This window comes from Helianthus annuus, chromosome 9 (assembly GCF_002127325.2).
Source record: "Helianthus annuus cultivar XRQ/B chromosome 9, HanXRQr2.0-SUNRISE, whole genome shotgun sequence".
Classification (NCBI taxonomy): domain Eukaryota; kingdom Viridiplantae; phylum Streptophyta; class Magnoliopsida; order Asterales; family Asteraceae; genus Helianthus; species Helianthus annuus.
The window spans coordinates 104,730,183-104,754,710 of NC_035441.2; the positions used below are offsets into that span (position 1 = coordinate 104,730,183).

The following is a 24,528-nucleotide window of genomic DNA, read 5'->3' on the forward strand; positions in this document are numbered from 1 at the left end:
TTGCCATTTCTAACTAAATATGACATAATACGCTTGATTTCTTCCGGCTTTTCACTATGACTCGGATTGACGAAGGCGATAGACAAAATATGCATCAACAATCTCCCCCTTGGATATTGCCGTAGTCAATCTCGTAGTGAAACTCGTAATGACTTGTCTTTCTCTCTCTCTAAGACTCGAACAAAGATGTAGTCGACAGACAACTGCACTAACAAACTCCCCCTTGGATGTTGACGGAATCTTTAGTGAGAGTCTTCAATCATTCACAGCACCTCAATCTTGTTCGATCTTCTTCAGGAACTCAACCTAGAATCATATGCCTGGATCTTTCTCTGGCTCTAACTTTCATCAGACTCCCCCTATCATCATGCTGGGATCTCTGTCTGGAAATCGTTATCACCATTGAAATCAACTCCTGGCTTTCTCTGTTTAAGCTCTTCTCTGGTTCTGATGAGTCTCCTGGCTATCCGTAGCAACAGGATCAGAAACCTGCAAATCTCAAACACACTATCACAGACCAATACAATTTGTAATTCAATTTAATGAATCAGCAAATCATATAAGACAAATTATGAAGATTAAACTGTAGGTTACCATTCAACTTAGTCATCAAGTTAATGAACCAAACTTTGCATTTCAAATCTTCACAATTTAACACTCTCTCCCAAACCAATAGTTCAACATGTTTAGCACTTGAAATGTCGAAAATCAGTTCTTCACACTCTGTTGTCGAAAATCTTTTTGAAGTTTTCAAATATCAAACAAAAATACAATATTTTTGGATTTTTGAATTTAATGAAATACAAAAATGAACACTATTTTTGAGAGATTGTGCAAGAGGATCATATCGGTTTTTTGAGACATATCACCAACACCGTTGATCTTGATTAATCAGCAAATATTAAAAACAAATTTACTTCTGATTGTCAGTATTGTTGTCCACTTAAACCTCTACACAAATTTTCAATTGATTCAAGATACGTATTTAATGTATTAGCACTTAAACTTATTTGAGCGTCCCACCTCTTGAATATACTCCCGTATCCAGATCCCAATATTCTGATTTACAGGTAAGTATAACTACAAATGATATCTGTATATAAATTAGGGGAAAAACGCGAGAACTGAAGGATCTCAGGTCAGAACTTCCGTTCAGCAGAGAGATATCAGCTTCGACTTAGCAGTGGGTCCCCTTTAGAGGATCTTTTCAGCTACAACAACTGATCATCAATTTTATTGTCTAATCAGCTGAGGGCTTTATGCTATGTTTCAAGCATATGAAGAAAGTATTAGCCAGGGACTAGGTCAGAACTACCGTTCAGCAGAAGTCCCGGAATAATACCCCAGACATCATTTGAGTACAAGAACCTAGTATTTCAGAATAAGAAACCTTTCAGACGAGATTTCAGGGGTTACCTATATATCCAAGTAGTGTTCCCCACAAAATAAGTAAGTTTGATTTTATGTTTATATCTCGAATACAATTTACTAACTGTGTGAAGCCTACTGACACATCATTAGTAAGACTTGTTTAAAAACAATTTTGTCTTTACAAATCTCTAGCATGCTGTGATAGTCCACCGATGTACTATCATCTCCTCTTTTTGCAACAAAACTCATTTTCATTTTTTTCAATTTTTTAAATTTTTCAAAATTTTCTTACTCCCCCTAAAATCAAAATATGTTTCAATTTTGATTTTCCGAGGAAAAAATTGAAAACCAACTATACAAAAAAAATATGACAACATTATGTGAATTACCTCAATTCACCATTCTCGTGCAAAAACACTCAGAACTCCCCCTCACAACAAACTATTTTCCCATAATGATTTCAAAACACTTAAGTTTGTTTCAATCAAAATGGTTTTTCCGGAAAAATTAGTTTATGTTCCAACCATTTGTAGATTTGGGGTTATCTCATCATCTTGTTTTCTTCAAACATTTTAAAGATTTATCATTTCCAGTTTACCATAAACCATCAGTAGAAAATCAAGTACAAATTAATGTCCCTGATTTACCACATGTAAATCGAAAAATCACCAAAGTGAAATTTCTCAAGAAATGTGCCGATTCATGATCCACGATACCATCTTGGGATCTCCGGCAAGTCAGGTTTTTTTCTATTTAAACAATTTCACCCAAGCCTGACTGTCCTTGGGTGATTTTGAATTCTTGCTCAACAATGGTGGAAAGTTTGCATCATCCATTGCTAAACCTGAATTCTCCTTTTTTACCTCAACCAATGGCTCCTCTGGTTTTACCATACCAGAATCATTGCCTGAAGGTGGCTTGTCTGACTTTGACCTGTCAGATTCATCGCCGACCTTCTCCTTTTCCTTCTCCTCTTTTGTCCCCAGATTTGTATCTGATGAATTCTTTTTGCTTGTTGTTGCAGCTGAGGGAGTTGATTCATCAGAACTTTTAATCTTTTTGTCCGGTGAACCCGAGGACAAAATCTTCTCGAGATACTCTCTCGCCTTCTTCCTCTTTTTCCTCAGTCTGTCTTTCTGCCCCTATGAAAGTTTGACTTTCTTTTCCGGAATTAACTGTTCTTGAGCTTTAGGTTTCAAAACCTTCTGTTCCTGGGGCTTGACTGTGACTGGAATCTTTGCCATTTTCTGAAAATTAGCCCTCAATCTTTCATTCGATTTCCTCGGGCAATCTCTGGCAATGTGACCTTTGATGTTGCAGTTAAAGCACCTCCAGGTCTCATAACTCCAATACTGGCAGTTAACAGCAATGTGTCCATGATAGCCGCAGCTGTAACACACTCTGTTATCGTACCTATCACCATTTTGAGTCCAAACGCTCAGATCAAAGCATTGTTTGGCTTGGTGATATTCTTTTCTCAAACTTGCTGGATTTGGCTTTGAAGCACTGTGGTCCGACCTGCACCACTTATTACCAACAATTTTTGAATTTTCATTTTTTACTTTTTGTAATTTTTTCTTTTGATTGGATGATCGATCTGATGAACTTTTATTATCTTTTTGTTTCTGTTCCACTTTCTTCTTCAAAGGTTTCTGTTTAGAACATTCACCTTTTTCAGTCGATTGTAGAACAGTTTTCTGAAATTTTTCTTTTAAATTTAAAAACAATTTTTGTTTTTCTTTTTTAACATTTTCATCATCAGGTGTCTCATCACAATCTTCAACTTTGACAGTGTCAAAGTTTGTGACATTGTCACTTATTGGAACAGAATTGATCGGTTTTGGACAAGGAAACTTCAAATTGTCTGATGAAGTCACAAAACCTATCAATTTCTTCTCAAGTTCATAAATCTTGTTTCTGGAATTCTCAGCTTCTTTTTCAAACTGAGATATTCTTTCAAGATGAGACTTGATTGAATTTTCATTTTCATTCTTCAAATTTTCAAGAACAGATTTTTCATTCATCAAAACTTTTATCTGTTCCTGAAATTTTGATCCATTTGCTTTCAGATTTTTGTTTTCAAGCTTAATCCAGAAATCTTCATCTTCTGACGATTTCTGTTTGCTTTCAAACTCTTTTTCCAGCTCTTTGATTTTCTTTCGAGCACATTCACCTTCTTTTTCAAGTTTAATGATTTTCTGAAGATGGGAATTTATCATTTTCTGCTTCTCAATATTGTTTTGGCTAAAAACATTTCTCCCATCTTCAAGAATTTTCAGTTGATTTTGAAATTCTTTTTCACATTTTGCTTTTTCAATTTCAAAATTCTTAATTTTCTCTTCAAAAACCTTTTCCTTTTCTTTCAATTTCTTGTTTTCAAATGTCAAACTGTTCAAATTACTAAACAGTTTGTCATTTTCAGCTTTCAGGTTTTTGCAATTTTCCTGAACCATAAGAATCTGTTTATCATCAGCTTGCTTCATATCTCTCAACTTCTTGATCTCCAATGTCAAACTTTCCGCATCTTTGACAAGTTTGTCATTATCGGTCTTGAAGCGATCACATTTTGAGCATGCTGACGTTGAACTTGAAGATCCAAACTCTACAGATTCTTTAATCTTTGAAGCATCCTTTGTTTCCATCCTGTCGATCCCTGCACAAAAGAGTTTAACAACATCAAAAGGATTCAGATTATCATCAATATAACATTTCCTTTTGATATCATATTTCAGAGAACTCTTTGTTGCAAGAAAACCACAAACTCTTCGATCAACTTCAATGAGTTCATCCAGCTCCAATCTATGTAAATTCTTTTCCATCTCAGACAAAAATTCCCTCTTTTTCTTTTCTTCTTTATACCACTCTGATCTAATTTCATTAAAGAACTGATGTGGAGAAAGCTTGGGAAAGAAATCCTTCTGTTTTAGCTCAACCATAAACTTATCCCATTTAGTAGGTAATGCAGTTGTCAATTTTGAAAGATATTCCTCATTTGACAACTTAATACCCCTATTCCACATATTTTCCGTTAAGATTTTAAACCGGTTTTCTATTTCCTTCAACGTCTCCTCCTTTTGACATATGAATAGTTCAAAGCTTTTAGTCCAAGTGTCCGTACTCACATTTCTATAACCGGTATCCATCGTTCGCATATACCAATTGTTAAAATCCTCCAACATAATGTTTTCTTGTTCATCAAATTCCATTTCCATTTTTTCGCAAAAAACAAACCCGACACGTGTTCAAACTTTAATTGGGTTTTGGTGATTGGTTAATATTGGTTACTTTGGCGGTAGATATATGGGTCAGTGTAGTAAAGTGTGGAATTGGGCCGCTATTAAAGTGGGGCGGTGGATTAATGGGTTGATTGACAGAGGTTGCCTTTAATTGCTTCACATGGGACGGCACTAATGATGAAAGTGGCGGTGGGCTTGTGTTTTTATCAAATGGAGCGGCAACAAACAAAAGTCAATATGGACAGTGTATTAAATGTTTGGATGGGTGAACAAGTCTAATTGGGTGGTTTACTTTAGTGGGGCGGTGTCTATTTGTTTGGGTAATATGGACGGCTTAATAAAGTGGGTCAGTGGAAGTTGGTTTTTGATAACCACAATCAAACTAAGTGGGGCGGCACCTTTTCGACAACTTCAATTGATTGGCCTCTAACATGCAACCGACAACAACCTGCAAGATTAGACAGTCACGTGAAGAAGATGATTCATAAGCGATCCATACTGACACAATGAGCGATTCAAGACTTTGACGTATGAGCGGTTCCAACGAAAGTCAGAAAAACGATTCACACATCTGAAATACGAGCGGTTCCAGACAGTATTTTCGAGGGGTTCCACACCTTAGACTCATGAGCGGTTCCAGCACTTAAAATACGAGCGGTTCATAGCTGAAATACGAGCGGTTCCAGACGGTATTTTCGAGCGGTTCCACATCAACTGATTATGAGCGGTTCCAGAGGTGTTCACAAAGGCGGTTCCAAGCTGAAAGTTTACGTAAATTCGGACAGAAAAATCGCAATTACTCCTAAACGGCTCGGAATTTCGAGCTGAAACTTGGTAGGGTTTTAGATCGGGTCTAAACGCACATCATATCCAAAAATCAGACGAAACGGACCGTATTTACCTGTTCAATTTGACGTATTTCAGTAAAGAACGAGTAGAAGGTGAAGAAATAGGTGAAATCAGATCTGAATCGGCTCAAATCTGCTGAAATCAGTACGAAAACAACGTGTTTGATCAAGCAATCGAGCTCCTAGCTCTGATACCACTTGTAGGACCGGTTTTGACACCGTTCGATTGCGTAACGAACGTTTCACGTGCGGAATCCGTGAACGAACGTGACCGAACACACAATAACGTACTTTTAATGTGATTCCATTGCTGAATTTGACAAGATCAATACAAGAATCACGTATCTACAACTTTCTCTCTCTAGAAAGTCTCCTCCAAGTCTTCTCCAATTCTCTCTCTAAAACTCTTCCAAAAGTCTCTATCTAAAATCATGACATAACTCCTATTTATATGGTCAAGGCAACTAAATGAAAGTTCACACTAATTACAAGTTTGCCACCTTGCCATTTCTAACTAAATATGACATAATACGCTTGATTTCTTCCGGCTTTTCACTATGACTCGGATTGACGAAGGCGATAGACAAAATATGCATCAACAAAATCGAGCCCCTTTTGAATTAAGGAAACGTTCTTTGGCTTACTTAGACAAATACGTTCATCGATGTTAGGCCTACGTTATTTTTCCTTTCGGTCATTACACGTCCTTGGTTGATTGGAAAAATTCGAGACTTTGGCGAGATTGAAAATCAAAGAGTGGGACTAGTTATCAAGATGCGAGTTTCACCTCTAACTTGGTAACATGGTGCCCTAATGTTGTCGGCACTTATCAAAAGATAAGACCTACTAGAATATGAAATGAAAACTTCCCTTCAAGGTTTGGATGTCACTCCTAACTTGAGGGTAAATCTCGTGCAAAAATATAACACTGCTGAGCGAAAGTCGTCATCAAAGGCGGGAATCACCCCTGTTTTGATGAGTCGTTTCAAGAGTGTTTTCAAGCATCCAAGTGTGTATTGTGTTAGCCTTAGGAAAGGCTTGTAAGTTTAACAGGGAAGTGTTGCTAGGAAGCAGGTACGGTAGATTGCATAAGTTTTAAACAACAAATAAGAGTCAAAGTTTCCTAGAACTATAGACTAGGCAAAGTATTCCTACTTTTCCTAATTCCCTATAGTTATGGCTCTGATACCAATCTGTCACACCCCAACTGATGGCGTAAACATCGGGGCACGACACTAAGCTAATCAGATTGCTCAAGAGAATCCACAACACTAATTGTTTCAATAAAGATTAATCAAGTTTCATAAAATTGTCTAAAAACATCAACCACAATTCACAATCAACAACATAATGTATCAAAATAACATAACAGCTCAAATATTGTTCGAATTTGTCTAATTAACTAGAATGAGTTTCTAAGCATCATCCTAGCTTGTTTTCCTCAGCATCCAAACTTATCAACCTGCAACATGTTTAAAAATAAAATCAACAAAAATGTTGGCGAGCATACAAGTTTGAATACATAGCATAATAGTTTAAAAACTCATATCAACATGAATACATATCACAAGTTTCAACATGCTAGTTTACGTGGTTCAAATGGTAACCCAAGTTTCCAATGCGTTAACGTGCCTTTCCTACTTCGACGCATCGAAGAGGAGGTAAAAGAATCAAAACTTAACAAAACTCCCAAGACTAATGGAGAGGTGCATTACCCCTATAGCGCTACAATTGTTAAGGCGAGCTACACATAAGAATCAAATGTTCACATAGCATAAAAGTCTCAAGTACCACAAGTAGCATGTTTTCATGTTTAACACGGATAGAGTATGTTTCAAATAAGTTTCAAGTGTCAAGTGTCTTGATATAGAATATATGTTGCATCCCAAAAGTGTTTAAAACAAAACGGGATCGAGTATACTCACAGTGGGTGCTTAAAAACCAAACACTGCTAAATTGGATCGAAGGGAGCGCTGGATCAGCCTGTGTGCGGGGAACATAGCATAAGTCCTCTAAGTGTTGACCCGGTCAGGAACAGAGTGTCGAATGGTGCGAAAATCGAGTAAAAGTGTTTGACAGACTACCTGAGCGGATGGTCATCCGGACGGATGGTCATCTGGACGGATGACCATTCGAACGGGTGGGCTCCATCCGATCGGATGGTCATCCGTTTGGATGACCATTCGAACAGTGGGTGTTTGTGAACTGTTAAAGTTTTCAATGTTGTGTTCATAGTGTCCTGTAAAACAAATAACAAATGTTATCATAATCAGATCATCTGGACGAATGGTCATCCAATCGGATGGCCATTCGGACAGATGGTCAGTGAGTGAAGTTTCGTGAAAATTTCTAAGTTTTGGTTTAACGGTGATGGTGCGACGATGTGTCAAACAACGGAAACATACTAAACCCATCTCGTTCGATCGGATGGGCATCACCCCTTTCTGAACCGATGAGCTGTTTCTGATGAAGTTTCATGTTTGGACCGTCAATCGGCCCGTTCTCCGGTGGAATTCAGTTTTCAAGCCGACTTTTGACTAAGGAACGAGTCAAGAGTCTGTTTAAGCCTGATTTCACCAAGGTTTTGCATAAAAATTGAAGAAAAGTTCAAAAATCAGTTGTAAAACGTGATGTTCATCAGATCTGAGCTGGAAACATGTGAAATTCCATCAGATCTGGTGTGAAAAGTGTGAGATTCCTTTAGGTTTTGTATAAAAGTTATGAAAATCCTTTAGATCTGGGGCCGATCTTGATTAAATGATGTTCCACCACAGTTTGTACAAACAACTGAGTGGAAACCACCTTCAAAAGGCCCAAATCAGTTGGTTTTCATGTAAAGGTTGAAGTGTTTGTGTGGTTTTGATGAAGGATATGGTGTAGAAGTGATAAATAACGAAAGTTGTATAAGGATTTAGGAGGAATACTTACGGAATGGGCTTGAATCTCGATTAAAGTGACTGAGAGTGCGTGTGGTCGAATGGCAGAGGCAAAGGTGTGAGAATGAGGGTTAAGAGCTCTATTTATAGGTGATGGTGACAGCTAGTCGGTGGAGGGTGCAAGGGATCAGATGGCTTTCCGGTCGAATGGCCATCCGATCGGATGGTCATCCGAGCGGATGGTCATCCGATCGGATGTCCATTCGGACAGCTGAGACCCGTTTGCTATTTTTCCGACTTTGCTTCGTTTTGTGGGCTAGGTTAAGTGTTGCGTTGCGTATTATTGTGAATAACCATTACATGGTATTATTATATAATTAACACAATAGTTTCCGTGTGTCAAGTTGCGTTCAAGCTAGTTTCTCGTTCAATAAGTATCAAGTTTCTCGTTCAATAAGTATTAGGTTTCTCGTTCAATAAGTATCAAGTGTCAAGTTTCTAGCATCACAAGAGTCGAGATTCAAAGTATCACAAGAGTCAAACATCACAAGAGTCAAGATTCATATTTGTCACACCCCAACCGATGGCGGAAACATCGAGATGAGACGTACAAACTGTTCAAAGACATCATAACACTAGTTGTGACAATAATTAAAGTTTATTTCATTGATATTCATAAGTTTCATACAATACATAGAAATGAAAAAGTACATAACATAGATTGTAAATTTAAATAGTTGATGGGTTTCTAAGCCATCCTAGCCTTTTCTTGTTTTCTTGAATCCTCAGCCTGCAGTATGCATTTAAAATACAATCAACAAATAATTGCTGGCGAGTATACAGGTTTGAATATAGCATAATAGAGTTAAATAGTTTATCAAATCTATTCCATGTGAACAACTGATATAAATTAACTGTTGTACTCGTAACGATGAAATCCACATGTCCAAACCATAGTTACGCAATTAACATAGCCTAACCCTCGAAAGGGTGGTAATAGAGTTAATAGATTAAACCTAACAATACCCGTATATACGGGAGGGGCGTTACAACCTACAGCGCTGCCATTGTTAGGGGAGGCTTGCAAAGTTAATGAACATGTAGCCATAGATGTTAACATCAGCACAACATAGATAATCAATGATCAAGTAGTTTCACAATAGTATGGATAGATTGTGCAATGAAAGTGTTTATCATTGTGTTTTTGATAAGGAAATGCATACTACACCCAAACGTGTAAAAAGAAAATGGGTCAAGTATACTCACCTTAGGTTGCGTTGCGTATATTGGAAAAAGATAATAGAATCAGGGATTTTCCAAGAAGATCGTGCACAAGAGAATTACCCTATTAATTTGAGGATTTGATTAATTATTTGGGAATTTTGGGAATTATTATATGACAAATAAATAGGTAAAATAAATATTAATCTTTCCAAAATATTACAAATAGAATTTCAAAAATATTGGATTAAGTAAATAATAATTTAAATAGGTATACAATTATTTTAAATTAACAATTTAAAATAAATACCTAACTTTAGTTAACAATTCTATAAATAATAAACTTATTTATAAAATTCTAGTTATATTGAAATAAGATAATAAATCTGAAAAAAATAAATTAACATTCTAATTTAATAAGTATATAATAACAACAATTCTAGTTATAAATAATTTCTGATTAAATAAATAACACAAATAATAATTCTGACTTATTTATTAATAATTCTGAAATATATATATATATAATTCTGAAAATACTAAATAGAAATTCTGAAATAATAAACATAAATTCTGAAGTAATAAATCTGAAAATAATTCAGATTTAAATATAAATTCTGAAATAATAAAAACTGTTTTTAAATAAATAATAGTTATAAATCTGATTTAAATAAATAAGAAGTAAAATTCTGAAATTAATAATCTGTTTTTAATTAAATAAATAATTATTATAAATCTGATTTAAATATTAAAAAAATTCTGATTATAAAAATATAAGAATATAAATTCTGAATATTAATAAATAATAATTCTGATTTATAAATTCTGAAATAAAATAATATATATTCTGAATTTTTATAAAGATAATATTTCAGATTTAAAATAAAAATAATTCTGTTTTTTTATAAATTGCTTAAATAAAACTGTTTTATATAAATAATTCTGTCTTCATTATATAAACAAAACTGTTTTATAAAATATAATAATATTTACATTAATATTCAGTTTTATTAATTAACAATTATAGTGAATAAATCTGATAAATAAATCTGATTTTAATAGATTGGACTTTATAAAACTGAAATAATAAAATTCTGAAATATATGTATATGACTATTTAAATCTGTTTATTTGATATTAATAATAATAATTATTTCTGAATTATAATAATAATAATAATAATAATAATAATAATAATATAACATGAAATATGATAAATAAAACAAAAAAGAAAACGGAATCGGGAGAAGGTTACCGGACGGCGAAGGGGTACCGACGGCGAAGGCGGCAGACGGCGGTGGTCCGGTGGTGAGGCGGTGGTTCCGGTGAGGCGAGGTGACGGCCGGAGACGAATCGTGTTCGAGTCGAGTTGTGGTTTCGGTTTGTTACGGTGATCGAGAGTGAAGGACCGAAATATGATGAGGGTGTTCGGATTTATAAGGGGGAATACGATTGTCGGTTACAGAACATGAAAGATCAAAGGTTTTCCGGTAGGTATGTCATGGGTCGAAGAAGAAGAACAGGCTATTGGCGGTTATATTTGAATTTACGCATTAATTATATGTTAAATGAATTAAAATTCGGATTCTATCACAAGTCCAAGGCCAGCCCAGCTGGTTGTGTGTGCGTTTTGTGTACCTAAGGTCGCGGGTTCGAATCCGGGTTGCAACATATCTTTGGGATTTAATCCCTTTTTTGGTATAAGTTAGTTTTAACTAACTGGGTTAACCACTAACTGAGTTTTCTAACTCAGTTAGTGCTGCCCTTTAATAAAATTAACCAGGTTAGCTCATTTAACCGGGTTTTCACTAACGGAGTTAGGTTATTTAACGAGAAAGCTTAAAATATCAATAAAATTCAGAAAATTATTATTTATTTAATTTAAATTATTATTTTATTCATCTAAAATAATAATAAAATAATATAAAAAACAAATTTAACCCAAACTTCAATATTTTACCGAATTAGCGTATAAATTCCCAATTTTGTACGGTTTAGGGTAATCTCTTGGCAACGATGAATTAAAGAGCCGAAATTAAGATGGAATTTCTCTGTTTTTACGTGTTTAACATAGTTTCAACGTGTTTAACATAGTTTCAACGTGTTTAACATAGTTTCAACGTGTTTAACATAGTTTCATAGTTTCAATGATTCATAGTATTCAAACACAAAATATGGATAAAATCATGCAATTTCATTATGATTTCAAGTCTCGAGTAAAATTTTGGAATTTGAATCAAGTACAACAAAGGTACAACTTACAAAAGTAGAAAGTACAAGTAGACTTTCCAAAAATGGAAAGTTTGAAAATACGAAATGTTACAGTCTCCCCTACTTTAGGAGATTTCGTCCTCGAAATCTAAGAGGAAGACTGTTGAAAAGATGGCATCCAAGGATTCCACAGAGGGAATAGATGAAACTTGATTGTCAATGGGAGTCATATCAAAGACATGGAATAATAGAGAATAGTGGGAGTATGGAAGTGAACGATTGACTCTAAGTGGATGCAGGTATAAGAATGGCATAAGTATTGGATATACAAAAGTTGCGTAGTAAGAATGGAGTTTCGTCTTGGATAATCGGACATAATGCGTTTGTAAGTTGTTTAAAGTTTGCATTAGGTCCAAAAAGGTGTGCAAAACACTGAATTTCTCATGGCACGTTTCACGAAAGTTTGGTAACGTGGTGAAAACACTTATATATAGGATGTACCAGCGGTGTATCCACCATGTTTTGACCATGTTACGTCCGTTTCGTTATTCGTGTCATGTTACGTTCCATGTCTTACCATACACAGTAGTACACTCTATGGTTCTCATGCGCTTATTACTATAATCCCGTGTGCACCCGCGATTATACCAATCGTCGCATGATCCGCATAGCTTGTACTAATTTGCGTATGAATCAAGGTATACCTAAATTTTGAAAATAAGATTGTGTGCGTATAAAAATGTAACATGTAAGCATGTTCGCGTTCCAAATAGTATAAGACTAACGTAAACGAATCCTTCGGGTTTCGCCCGTGTACATGTGCGAATGTATAAATTTTGAGTAAAAAGCATGAGCATAGTATAAGTTTAAATTTGAACACGCACGTGAGCATAAACATAAAACGCATGCCAGGAGTGTGAGCAAAAGTATAAGCATAACGTGTATTAAAACGAGCATAAATGTGAGCACAATTTGAGCACAAACGAATGACGTGAGTATGGACAAAATTCGTATAAATGAGAGTACAACAAAAGTACGTGTATAACATAAATCGTATAAATGAGAGTATGAACACAAGTACGAGTGTGAATACGAGTATAAATATGAGTATAAACATAAGATGCATGAGTATGGTTGTAAATGTGAAAATTAAGTGTAAAACATGAATGTTTAAGTACGAATGGAATGTATGAGTATATATATATATATATATATATGAGTGTAAACGTGATCGTATAAGTACAAGTACAAGTATGTTGTTGCGACTATGAGTATAAATATGGGTACAAGTGTAAGCATACGAACGTATTGTGGGGAGTACGTGTGTAAATATGAGTCAAAGTATAGACACGAAACGTGTCGTGGTAGTTATGAGTATATAAATACGAGGATCATAACAGACGTGAGAATGTGTCTGAATATAAATACAAGTATAAACATGGCGGTATAAGCGTATACGCAAATTGCATACGTATGAATGTGTATATGATTATAAGTGAAACGAAGGTGTATGAATATGAATTTAAGTATCACGTAAATGTATAATTGTGAGTGTGTGTATAAACGTAAAACGTATGAGTTTTGAATCGTGAGTATAACATAAATGCGTAAGTGTGATCATAAGTGAAAGCATAAAATGTATAAGTATGGACGTAGGGATTAATGATTTTGTTTATAATATAAAATTAAAATACATGAGTTTATGCGCATAAAAGGTTTAAGGTTTTGAATATGAAAGGAAAAAGAGAACGAGTGACACGCGTGAGATTGTTGCGAGATATTGACTAAAACGTGTAAAATGATATACATATATAGTTGTCTGTGCAAAACGTGAAGTTAAATTAGATTGAGTTGTCAGGAATGTAGAATCTAGTTTGTGAATTGTAAAGAGAATATAAAGGAAAACATCTTTTGATTATGCGAAAGGATACTTTGTAAAAGAATGGAAGTGCTATTATGGTTTTAAAAAAAAAATTTCATAGCTGAAAATTTGTCGTCCTTATAAAGTTTCCTTGCCCACGTGTTTTGAATTTAATTAACGTATCAAGCGAGGTTTTGAAAAGTTCTTCGAATTAAAAAGTTTGCATCGTTTTAAGAAGTTTTTTTTTTTTTTTTTTGTATTACTAACTTCGAAGTTTACAGATTCTAGTGAAAAGGTTTAACCTTAGGAAAAGGAATTTTGGTATATGAACCTGGTGATCGTGAAAGGTGTCCTTACAAAAATGTTTTTGTTGATCTTGAAAAGAGTTTTGATAACTGATCGGATAATATTTGTAATATTCTGTATGAAAAGTTGGTTTGATTCTCAATTGGAAATTTAGAATTCTTTAGTATAGTGATGCGAGATGAGTGCGTTTTAGTAATTACGTGGAATACGAAATTTTGTGGGCAATAGATTTATTAAACTGATTAGGGTGACAGTAGTATTTTGTGAAATTTTTGAAATCGAGGAATACGCGTTTTTGGTAACATTGAAAATTTTTGTGTATGCGAGCGATGTGAAAATAGATTATAGAATAGGAGATACGTCTAAATAAATGAAGCATTTTGAAATACATGATAAATGATTTAGGTATAAACATGATCGCAATATAATCTATTAAAGAAAGTATTGGTAACGATCACCTAGGTAAGGGAATCACCCCAAATCCGTTGGTGAGGTCGTTGTAAGATGAGAAAAGAAGCGAAGTTAATCGTCAAGGTAAGGAAATCACTCCTATCTCGATGATATGTCTTCACTCGTTGTTACGAAAGTGTAATTAAAATTAAGTGAAATTATGCATGCTAATGATGTATAATCGTATGATGTATGCGCAAAAGTGAAATCCTAAAAATGGTTCAAAATTGACAAGGAAGAGTTTCATCATAAAAGATCGAAGATAATAAAGTGTACATCTGATAAAAAGGAACTTGGATTTTCTGGGAGAGTGAGAGTACTGACGAGATGATGACATCTAGAAATTCAAAACAAGAAATGGATGAGACTTTTAATCATAATGTTTTTGTTTAGGAAAATTGACTTCATGTATGCATCACATAGCACATAGTTTCTCACATGGATCACCAAATAGTTTCACATAGTTTAGCATAGTATTACACATAGAATGATGTTTCACATAGAATAATGAAAGCAATATAAATTTAGTTTGTTCACGAAAGAGAGTAGTTATTAATTGTTTTGGATTGCGATAATAACGTGCTTCGTGTTCCCAAATTTGAATTGAAGATAACGCTCAAATATAAATCACATGATAATTGAGATAGCATAAAAAGAGATTTTATCAATAAATATGGAGTGTCACGGAACGTAACATAGACTATTCCAAAGTGAATCGAAGTCCTTTTCGAATTAAGGAAACGTGCTTTGGCCTAATAGACAAACATTCTCATCGAGGAGCGACTAACGATGTTTGTCCTTCCAGTTACTACACGTCCTTAATCGATTGGGTAAATCGAAACTTTGGCGAGATCGAAAATCAAGGAATGGGACTAGTTAACAAGATGCGAGTTTCACCTCTAACTTGATAACATCGTACCCTAACGTGGTTAGTACCCATCCAAAGATGAGGGTCCACTAGATTAGGAAATGGAAAACTCCCATCAAGATTTGGATATCACTCCTAACTTGAGGGTAGATTTCGTGCAAAATCAAAGTATAGCTGAGTGAAAATCATCACCAAGTGTGGGAATCACCCCTATCTTGATGAATCATTTCGATTGTGTTATAAGAGTGTCTTCAAAGCTTCCAAGTGTGTATTGTGTTAGCCTTAGGAAAGGCTTGTATATTAGAAGTCCAAAAGAATAGAGAGAAGCAAAGAAGAAAGCAAAGGATAATGTCTTTAACAGCAAGTAAATGAGAAAGCTCTTAAACTATAGACTAGGTAAAGCAAGGCAATCCTAATTCCCTATAGTTATGGCTCTGATACCAATCTGTCACACCCCAACCGATGGCGGAAACATCGAGATGAGACGTACAAACTGTTCAAAGACATCATAACACTAGTTGTGACAATAATTAAAGTTTATTTCATTGATATTCATAAGTTTCATACAATACATAGAAATAAAGTACATAACATAGATTGTAAATTTAAATAGTTGATGGGTTTCTAAGCCATCCTAGCCTTTTCTTGTTTTCTTGAATCCTCAGCCTGCAGTATGCATTTAAAATACAATCAACAAATAATTGCTGGCGAGTATACAGGTTTGAATATAGCATAATAGAGTTAAATAGTTTATCAAATCTATTCCATGTGAACAACTGATATAAATTAACTGTTGTACTCGTAACGATGAAATCCACATGTCCAAACCATAGTTACGCAATTAACATAGCCTAACCCTCGAAAGGGTGGTAATAGAGTTAATAGATTAAACCTAACAATACCCGTATATACGGGAGGGGCGTTACAACCTACAGCGCTGCCATTGTTAGGGGAGGCTTGCAAAGTTAATGAACATGTAGCCATAGATGTTAACATCAGCACAACATAGATAATCAATGATCAAGTAGTTTCACAATAGTATGGATAGATTGTGCAATGAAAGTGTTTATCATTGTGTTTTTGATAAGGAAATGCATACTACACCCAAACGTGTAAAAAGAAAATGGGTCAAGTATACTCACCTTAGGTTGCGTTGCGTATATTGGAAAAAGATAATAGAATCAGGGATTTTCCAAGAAGATCGTGCACAAGAGAATTACCCTATTAATTTGAGGATTTGATTAATTATTTGGGAATTTTGGGAATTATTATATGACAAATAAATAGGTAAAATAAATATTAATCTTTCCAAAATATTACAAATAGAATTTCAAAAATATTGGATTAAGTAAATAATAATTTAAATAGGTATACAATTATTTTAAATTAACAATTTAAAATAAATACCTAACTTTAGTTAACAATTCTATAAATAATAAACTTATTTATAAAATTCTAGTTATATTGAAATAAGATAATAAATCTGAAAAAAATAAATTAACATTCTAATTTAATAAGTATATAATAACAACAATTCTAGTTATAAATAATTTCTGATTAAATAAATAACACAAATAATAATTCTGACTTATTTATTAATAATTCTGAAATATATATATATATAATTCTGAAAATACTAAATAGAAATTCTGAAATAATAAACATAAATTCTGAAGTAATAAATCTGAAAATAATTCAGATTTAAATATAAATTCTGAAATAATAAAAACTGTTTTTAAATAAATAATAGTTATAAATCTGATTTAAATAAATAAGAAGTAAAATTCTGAAATTAATAATCTGTTTTTAATTAAATAAATAATTATTATAAATCTGATTTAAATATTAAAAAAATTCTGATTATAAAAATATAAGAATATAAATTCTGAATATTAATAAATAATAATTCTGATTTATAAATTCTGAAATAAAATAATATATATTCTGAATTTTTATAAAGATAATATTTCAGATTTAAAATAAAAATAATTCTGTTTTTTTATAAATTGCTTAAATAAAACTGTTTTATATAAATAATTCTGTCTTCATTATATAAACAAAACTGTTTTATAAAATATAATAATATTTACATTAATATTCAGTTTTATTAATTAACAATTATAGTGAATAAATCTGATAAATAAATCTGATTTTAATAGATTGGACTTTATAAAACTGAAATAATAAAATTCTGAAATATATGTATATGACTATTTAAATCTGTTTATTTGATATTAATAATAATAATTATTTCTGAATTATAATAATAATAATAATAATAATAATAATAATAATAATAATAATAATAATAATATAACATGAAATATGATAAATAAAACAAAAAAGAAAACGGAATCGGGAGAAGGTTACCGGACGGCGAAGGGGTACCGACGGCGAAGGCGGCAGACGGCGGTGGTCCGGTGGTGAGGCGGTGGTTCCGGTGAGGCGAGGTGACGGCCGGAGACGAATCGTGTTCGAGTCGAGTTGTGGTTTCGGTTTGTTACGGTGATCGAGAGTGAAGGACCGAAATATGATGAGGGTGTTCGGATTTATAAGGGGGAATACGATTGTCGGTTACAGAACATGAAAGATCAAAGGTTTTCCGGTAGGTATGTCATGGGTCGAAGAAGAAGAACAGGCTATTGGCGGTTATATTTGAATTTACGCATTAATTATATGTTAAATGAATTAAAATTCGGATTCTATCACAAGTCCAAGGCCAGCCCAGCTGGTTGTGTGTGCGTTTTGTGTACCTAAGGTCGCGGGTTCGAATCCGGGTTGCAACATATCTTTGGGATTTAATCCCTTTTTTGGTATAAGTTAGTTTTAACTAACTGGGTTAACCACTAACTGAGTTTTCTAACTCAGTTAGTGCTGCCCTTTAATAAAATTAACCAGGTTAGCTCATTTAACCGGGTTTTCACTAACGGAGTTAGGTTATTTAACGAGAAAGCTTAAAATATCAATAAAATTCAGAAAATTATTATTTATTTAATTTAAATTATTATTTTATTCATCTAAAATAATAATAAAATAATATAAAAATCAAATTTAACCCAAACTTCAATATTTTACCGAATTAGCGTATAAATTCCCAATTTTGTACGGTTTAGGGTAATCTCTTGGCAACGATGAATTAAAGAGCCGAAGTTAAGATGGAATTTCTCTGTTTTTACGTGTTTAACATAGTTTCAACGTGTTTAACATAGTTTCAACGTGTTTAACATAGTTTCATAGTTTCAATGATTCATAGTATTCAAACACAAAATATGGATAAAATCATGCAATTTCATTATGATTTCAAGTCTCGAGTAAAATTTTGGAATTTGAATCAAGTACAACAAAGGTACAACTTACAAAAGTAGAAAGTACAAGTAGACTTTCCAAAAATGGAAAGTTTGAAAATACGAAATGTTACAATATTGTTCATGTATAAAGCATCACAAAAAGCATCACATAGAGTAAAAGTTTCACATACTTTAACATGATTAAGATTCAAATAGTTTCATTAAGCATCACAAGGTAGGAAGTACGACAAGACTTGCTAGTATTGACTAAGTATCGGAAAGCAGGGCGTTACAACGCCACCGTTGCACACTACCCGATTATCACTACCCTGATCAGTTTGCTACCACCAGCAACCACCACAACCCTATAACTGTTATGACCGTTGGTATTTGAGATATTGTGTTCGGGTGTCTTATAATAGGTTTTAAAAGCTCAGGGGATGAAATTATAAAGTTTAATAGGTGGTTTACATATTGGCGGCACATTTAATATACCTGCGGAATTATAATTATACAGGTGGTCGTAACTGTAAATAGGCAAGTGTGCACTAGGGTTGAGGTAGAGTTCTTAAGTGTGCGTTTTTTAAGGTGTAAACGGTTTTGGGTAACTTTGTTTTTATTTGTGTGACGGAATGATAATAAACGTCATGGGTAAAATAAAATAAGTGTGATCAAAATTTACACAATAGACACACTATCGTTACTTTGTTTTATATTGCGTAACGGGATGATAGAAGATATAATGGGAAAAAATATATGTGTTTGACAAAATGATAGACAATAGCCGCACTTAGTGATAAAAAAGTGCCTTATGTGTCTAGAAACATTTTTTGTCACACTAACAGTGCATTCATGTGACAATATAATAGAAGCAGTTACACATAAAATGAATTCATGTAGTCGTTGCTACTTGTTAGCCAAACTTAATGGATATAATGCTAGATTACAACAACCCTTTTGTCACATTTATAAAAATTTTATGTGGCTAAAACAAACTTATAATTGACGACATAATATTAACTGCCACACTTTTTGTAAAAGAATGTTACCATTGTTACCCTTTTAGACACACATAATGGACATAATGCTTGACTGTAAAAAAAAAAAAATTCGGTACCCTTTAATCATAGTTTAAAGGTGTTACGACCAGTCGACCACTAAAAGTCTAATATGGTTGTATCATCCTACGATGACTCGACCTTTGGTCATACTTGACTAAAAAATGTGACCAAAGATGATTTTTGACGCATATGCTTCCAGATGAAATCTAGTGTTTTTAATTTTTGTATTTATTTAAATATTTCACCATTCTGCCAAAGAAAATATTTAATACGTGTCAGTGTTATTCATGAACACTTGTTTGTGTTCATGTACATTAGTTTGTGTTTGTAAACGTTCATTTGTGTTCGGTACCTGTAATTAATAAACGAACATGAACACGAACATATTCATTTCATTAATGAACGAATATGAGCACAAAATCTCATTTAGTAAGTGTTTAGAAATAGTTCATAAACACATATGTTTTCTTAACAATACACAAAGAAGGTTTTGTTCGTGTTTATTCGATTCGTCTGCGTCCCTGATTATTTTACTTAACATCAACTTTGTCACTGTTAATAATATGAATATTTAAGAAAAAAAGTGTGACGATAAATAAAGACATATAAAAAGAAAATAGATTTGAAAGAGACCAAAGAAATGTTGTATCAGATTACTTGTGTTTTTGTAGTTGGATCTTCAAGTTTTTAGATATAGTTATTAAAAAAGTCGTTAAAGAAAATAATAATTACTGAATGGTAAATTTAAATATTACAAAATTCTACAAAAAATTCAGTTTGGTCACTTATACATCATCTTACTTGCAGGGCCGGTCCTAAGAATTCATGTACCTTGTTCGAGCTCGAAAAAACGTGCCCTTAGGCCTTAACGAAATTGGGTATTGGACTCATTTTAAACCTAATGACAATGGGCTAATAACTAATCTAAACTATAAAAATAGTTTAGTAAGTGGGTCAATGTTGGTGTTTATATGAGTATACTCTATTAATTTATTTATTTTTACATTTACATATCAGTTTTTTTTAAATAACGTGCCCTTCAAAGTATCGAGGCCCAGCCTAAGGGCCTGCCATGCTTACTTGTTAGGGCTCATGATTACTTACCTATGAACATGATTAAACTTGTTTAATAATAAATATACTATCTATTTTTTTAAATTGAAATTAGAATGCTAGGCTCCATCATTTCTCCTTATTGGTAATAAAACATATAAAAAATTTATAGATATACATTAGTTAAACAAGTTGTTTTCATGTTTGATTGTGTGTTTAACTTGATTAGACATGTTTTGTCAACCCTAATATTTTTGTCGAAGTAAACCATTGATTGATTATCTTTTCCTCCCAACTTTAAGCAGTAAAAACATAACAAACATGCATAAAACAACGAATTTTGTTACATTTATGGCTAAGTGAAGTGTGTTTTATATATATATCATATCCGTACATATTTTAATTATAAAGACACGTGTTTACTATTATTGTTACATCCATGTCAAGGCTGGATATTGTCATATTGGATTTGTTTGGGATGAAGTTGTAACATAGTACAAACTTGTTGGAATATGAAGACCTAAGCCCAAATATGAAGCTTGATACATACATACTGCATTAGCTATAGAACAACAATGCTTGATTCGTTTTGTGTCTTACAAATACGAGTTAATGTCATCAAACATAGATCCCCCCCCCCCCCTCCCCGGTTTGCTACCCATGGAGATGGAGTTCTCATCATCTCTCTTTTCGCCACACCCTACCCGCCTATCTCTCTGAATCTCTCTTCCAAATCCGTTAAAAGAATCTCTACGAACGTCTCATTGGAGATGATATAATACGATATGTACATGTGTTCCATACTTAATTATCCAATTAAAAAAGCTAATCTACAAATTGTACTTGGCTTGTTTTAAGTTGAAACATTACACTAAGATACATTTCACATTATGCTTGGGAAAACCACACCCCATTAAATCTATGTGATGCACTAGTTCTTAGTACCGTCCTATAGATCGTTCGATGACTTGCATAGTTTAAATCATTAAAAACTTGAGAGTTGATTTGTTTCGAGCTCGTTGCATTATATAAACATTCGAGCTGAATTTGAGTCGATTTGGCTTATGTAACCCATCAGTTGGCTTATATAAATTAACTCATTTTGTTCATACCAGTAATTTGGGAATCTACATTATTTAAAACTCGTATAACTCAAATTGTTGTTAACTACTGTTATTTGAATCTTTTAGAAGAATAAACATACAAAATTTCCAAATCAACAAAACTAACCATCTTCTGTAGCTGGAGGCGAGCCAAATACGAGCTAATTAAGTTTTAGTCGAGCCAGCTCGACACATATTATTCAAGCCCAATCACATTGCCGTTGGCACAGTTCGAATTCGCTCTAGCATCGCCCTTCAGATCAGTGTTACGAAAAGTATTGCAACAAAACACAAATGAAGTGACCAAATCACACCAACGGAAATATACACACACACATGTATATGTATATGTATATGTATATAAACCTTTTTTCATAATATCACCTGGATAACCATGAATCAAACGCGAGGAATCGTTGGAGCGGTGGCAACCGCAGCAGAAGTAGCGGTCCCAATAAGAAACGAAAGGATCCCAGCATCCATCTGATCCTGATTATCCACAAACACCTCTTGTGGCACCCGAAACGCGCCATGAACACAAGTAATCCCCAATCCGAAAACAATAGAGGAGACCAACAAGGCCCCTAAACCGGTCAAAAACACGGTTAGAATGGTCAGAATGATCAAAATCCCAAGGATTTCACGGTCAGAGAAGGTGTGATCAAACAGGAGGGCGGGTTGATCGGGCGGGCGGAAGAGGTAGAGGTAGAGCCAGGCGGCGGATAAGGAGACGAAGAAGATGAGGGGAAAAGGGTGGGAGAGGAGGGAGAGGATGGTGAGGATGATGATAATGGCTGTGTAGTTGACACGGAAGTAGGAGAGGTTCTTTCGGACACGGGTTGTGGCTTCGGAGAAGGTGTCAGGGCGGCGGAAGGTGGAGCGGTCGATGATCTCGAACCACGGGCGGCGTTGGGCGAAGGAGTTGCGGAGGGAGGTGGTGAGGCGGGAGAAGAAGGGGCGGAGGTCAGGGCTGGGGCTGGGTGGGGGGATGGGGTGGTAGAGTGAGGTGGGGGTGGGGGTGGTGGATTGAGGGAGGCGTGGTGACGGCGTCGTTTTGATTTTCATGGTTGTTGTGGGTTGCGCCATGGTGGTGTGGGGTGGTGTGGAGTGGAGTGGAGGAGAGGGGGGTGGTTTAGAGATTTGGAGGAATGGTGAGACGGTAAACAGGCAGTTATTTCTGTTATTAGTTTGTGTTTTTGGCCTTTTAGTTTGGTTTCGTGTCCACTAGTACCCCTTTTGGATTGGATCATTAGTGTCTAAAGAGGATCACCCCATATTTTAAAGGACTTAAATGTCATTTTAGTCTTTATGGTTTAGGCATTTTGTCAGTTTAGTCTAGAGGTTTGAAACGTTGTCATTTTAGTCCAAATAACTTTAAACGTTGTCATTTTAGTCCACTGAGTTAACTTCATCTCTTTATTTTGTTAACTAGAATAGCATTTCGGTCATTTTAAATGTAACTCTGTTAACTAGAAGGGCAATTCAACCATATAAAATGATCGAATTACCCTTCTAGCTAACATAAAAATGGACAGAGTTAACCTAGTAGACTTAAATGGCACCGCTTGAAACTATTTGGACTAAAATGACAATGTTTCAAACTTTTGGACTAAACTGACAAAATGACCCAAACCACATGGACTAAAACGGCATTTAACTCTATTTTAAATAACTCTAACCCTTATAAAGTAAATACACCTATGGTATTTTTTGTTTTTCAAAATATTTATCATTTAGGTTCTTATAAGCAGTTAAAAAGTTATCCTTATGGAATATATAATAATCTTTTTACTCGTAATGTGTAAGACTAGAGGTAAAACTACTCGAGAGATAAAGCTATGATTGTACACGAATCGTATAGAATTAAATCAATGTAAGTAAACACGATGAGTTCTATAGCATAAAACCTGATTTTGATACTATATGTGTCTGGTTGGTTGGTTGGTTTAGTAGAACCGTATTCCTTTTTTTTTTTTTACTTTATTAAAAATTGTGTATGTTTATATGAAAAATCAAGTCTTGTCCAAAGTTTAAGTATGCTTCACGAAACTCTTCTCTTAGGAAGGTAGTTACTCATTGTTACCCCATAGTCTAGTCTTATAATGTTATCCAACCTTAAAGTTTATATTGTTTTGTTATGAAAAAAAACGGTACGAGTGTAACAATGTCAGAGTATAATGTCAGAGTATATATACATACACATTTGTTTTATTGTCATGATCGAATTGTATATTTTGTGAAAATATACTTTAAATTATTATAATAATTAATTAACTTTTTTCAAGTATAAAAGGTAAAAAAAAAAATTATAATTTGAGACAACCTACCACTTTACAACTCGATGATATAATTAATTGCTTTTTAAACAATAAAAAGTATATTCTTTTAATTTGAGACAACCTAACACTTTACAACTCGATGCTATAAGTAATTTAGTTTTAAATAATAAAAGGTATATTCTTTTTATTTAAACAACCTACCACTTTACAACTCCATACAAAAACCCCACTAAGCCACTCCACTTGGTAACATTTTAACCCAGCCCAATTAAATGGTCGTTTCTCATCAAAAAGGTCCATGACTCATCAATAAACTAACCATTTTTAAGCAAACTTTTCAACCGGCCCGTAATGCTATATCTGACTGGTTTGCGGCCTAAAAAAGCCCACCCATGATAACAATTTTAGCCAGCCTAGCCCAGCCCAAACAAGTGATGGTTTCTCTTATATAAGGTCCATGATCTATCAGTCAACTAATCACTTTTAAGCATATTTTT

The 24,528-nt window shown here is 33.9% G+C and overlaps 1 protein-coding gene across 1 annotated transcript; it reads right to left on the reverse strand.

Annotated features, from left to right (window-relative positions):
* Positions 1-21,911: 21,911 nt before the first annotated feature.
* LOC110874492 (PRA1 family protein B3) lies at positions 21,912-22,924 on the reverse strand. The gene has a single exon (XM_022123114.2). The coding sequence runs from the start codon at positions 22,836-22,838 to the stop codon at positions 22,152-22,154; it is 687 nt and encodes a 228-aa protein (XP_021978806.1). The 5' UTR covers positions 22,839-22,924; the 3' UTR covers positions 21,912-22,151.
* Positions 22,925-24,528: the final 1,604 nt, after the last annotated feature.

What these genes read in the sequence shown, in the direction of transcription:
- LOC110874492 (XM_022123114.2), bottom strand. Translation starts at nt 22,838, where the DNA reads ATGGCGCAACCCACAACAACCATGAAAATCAAAACGACGCCGTCACCA.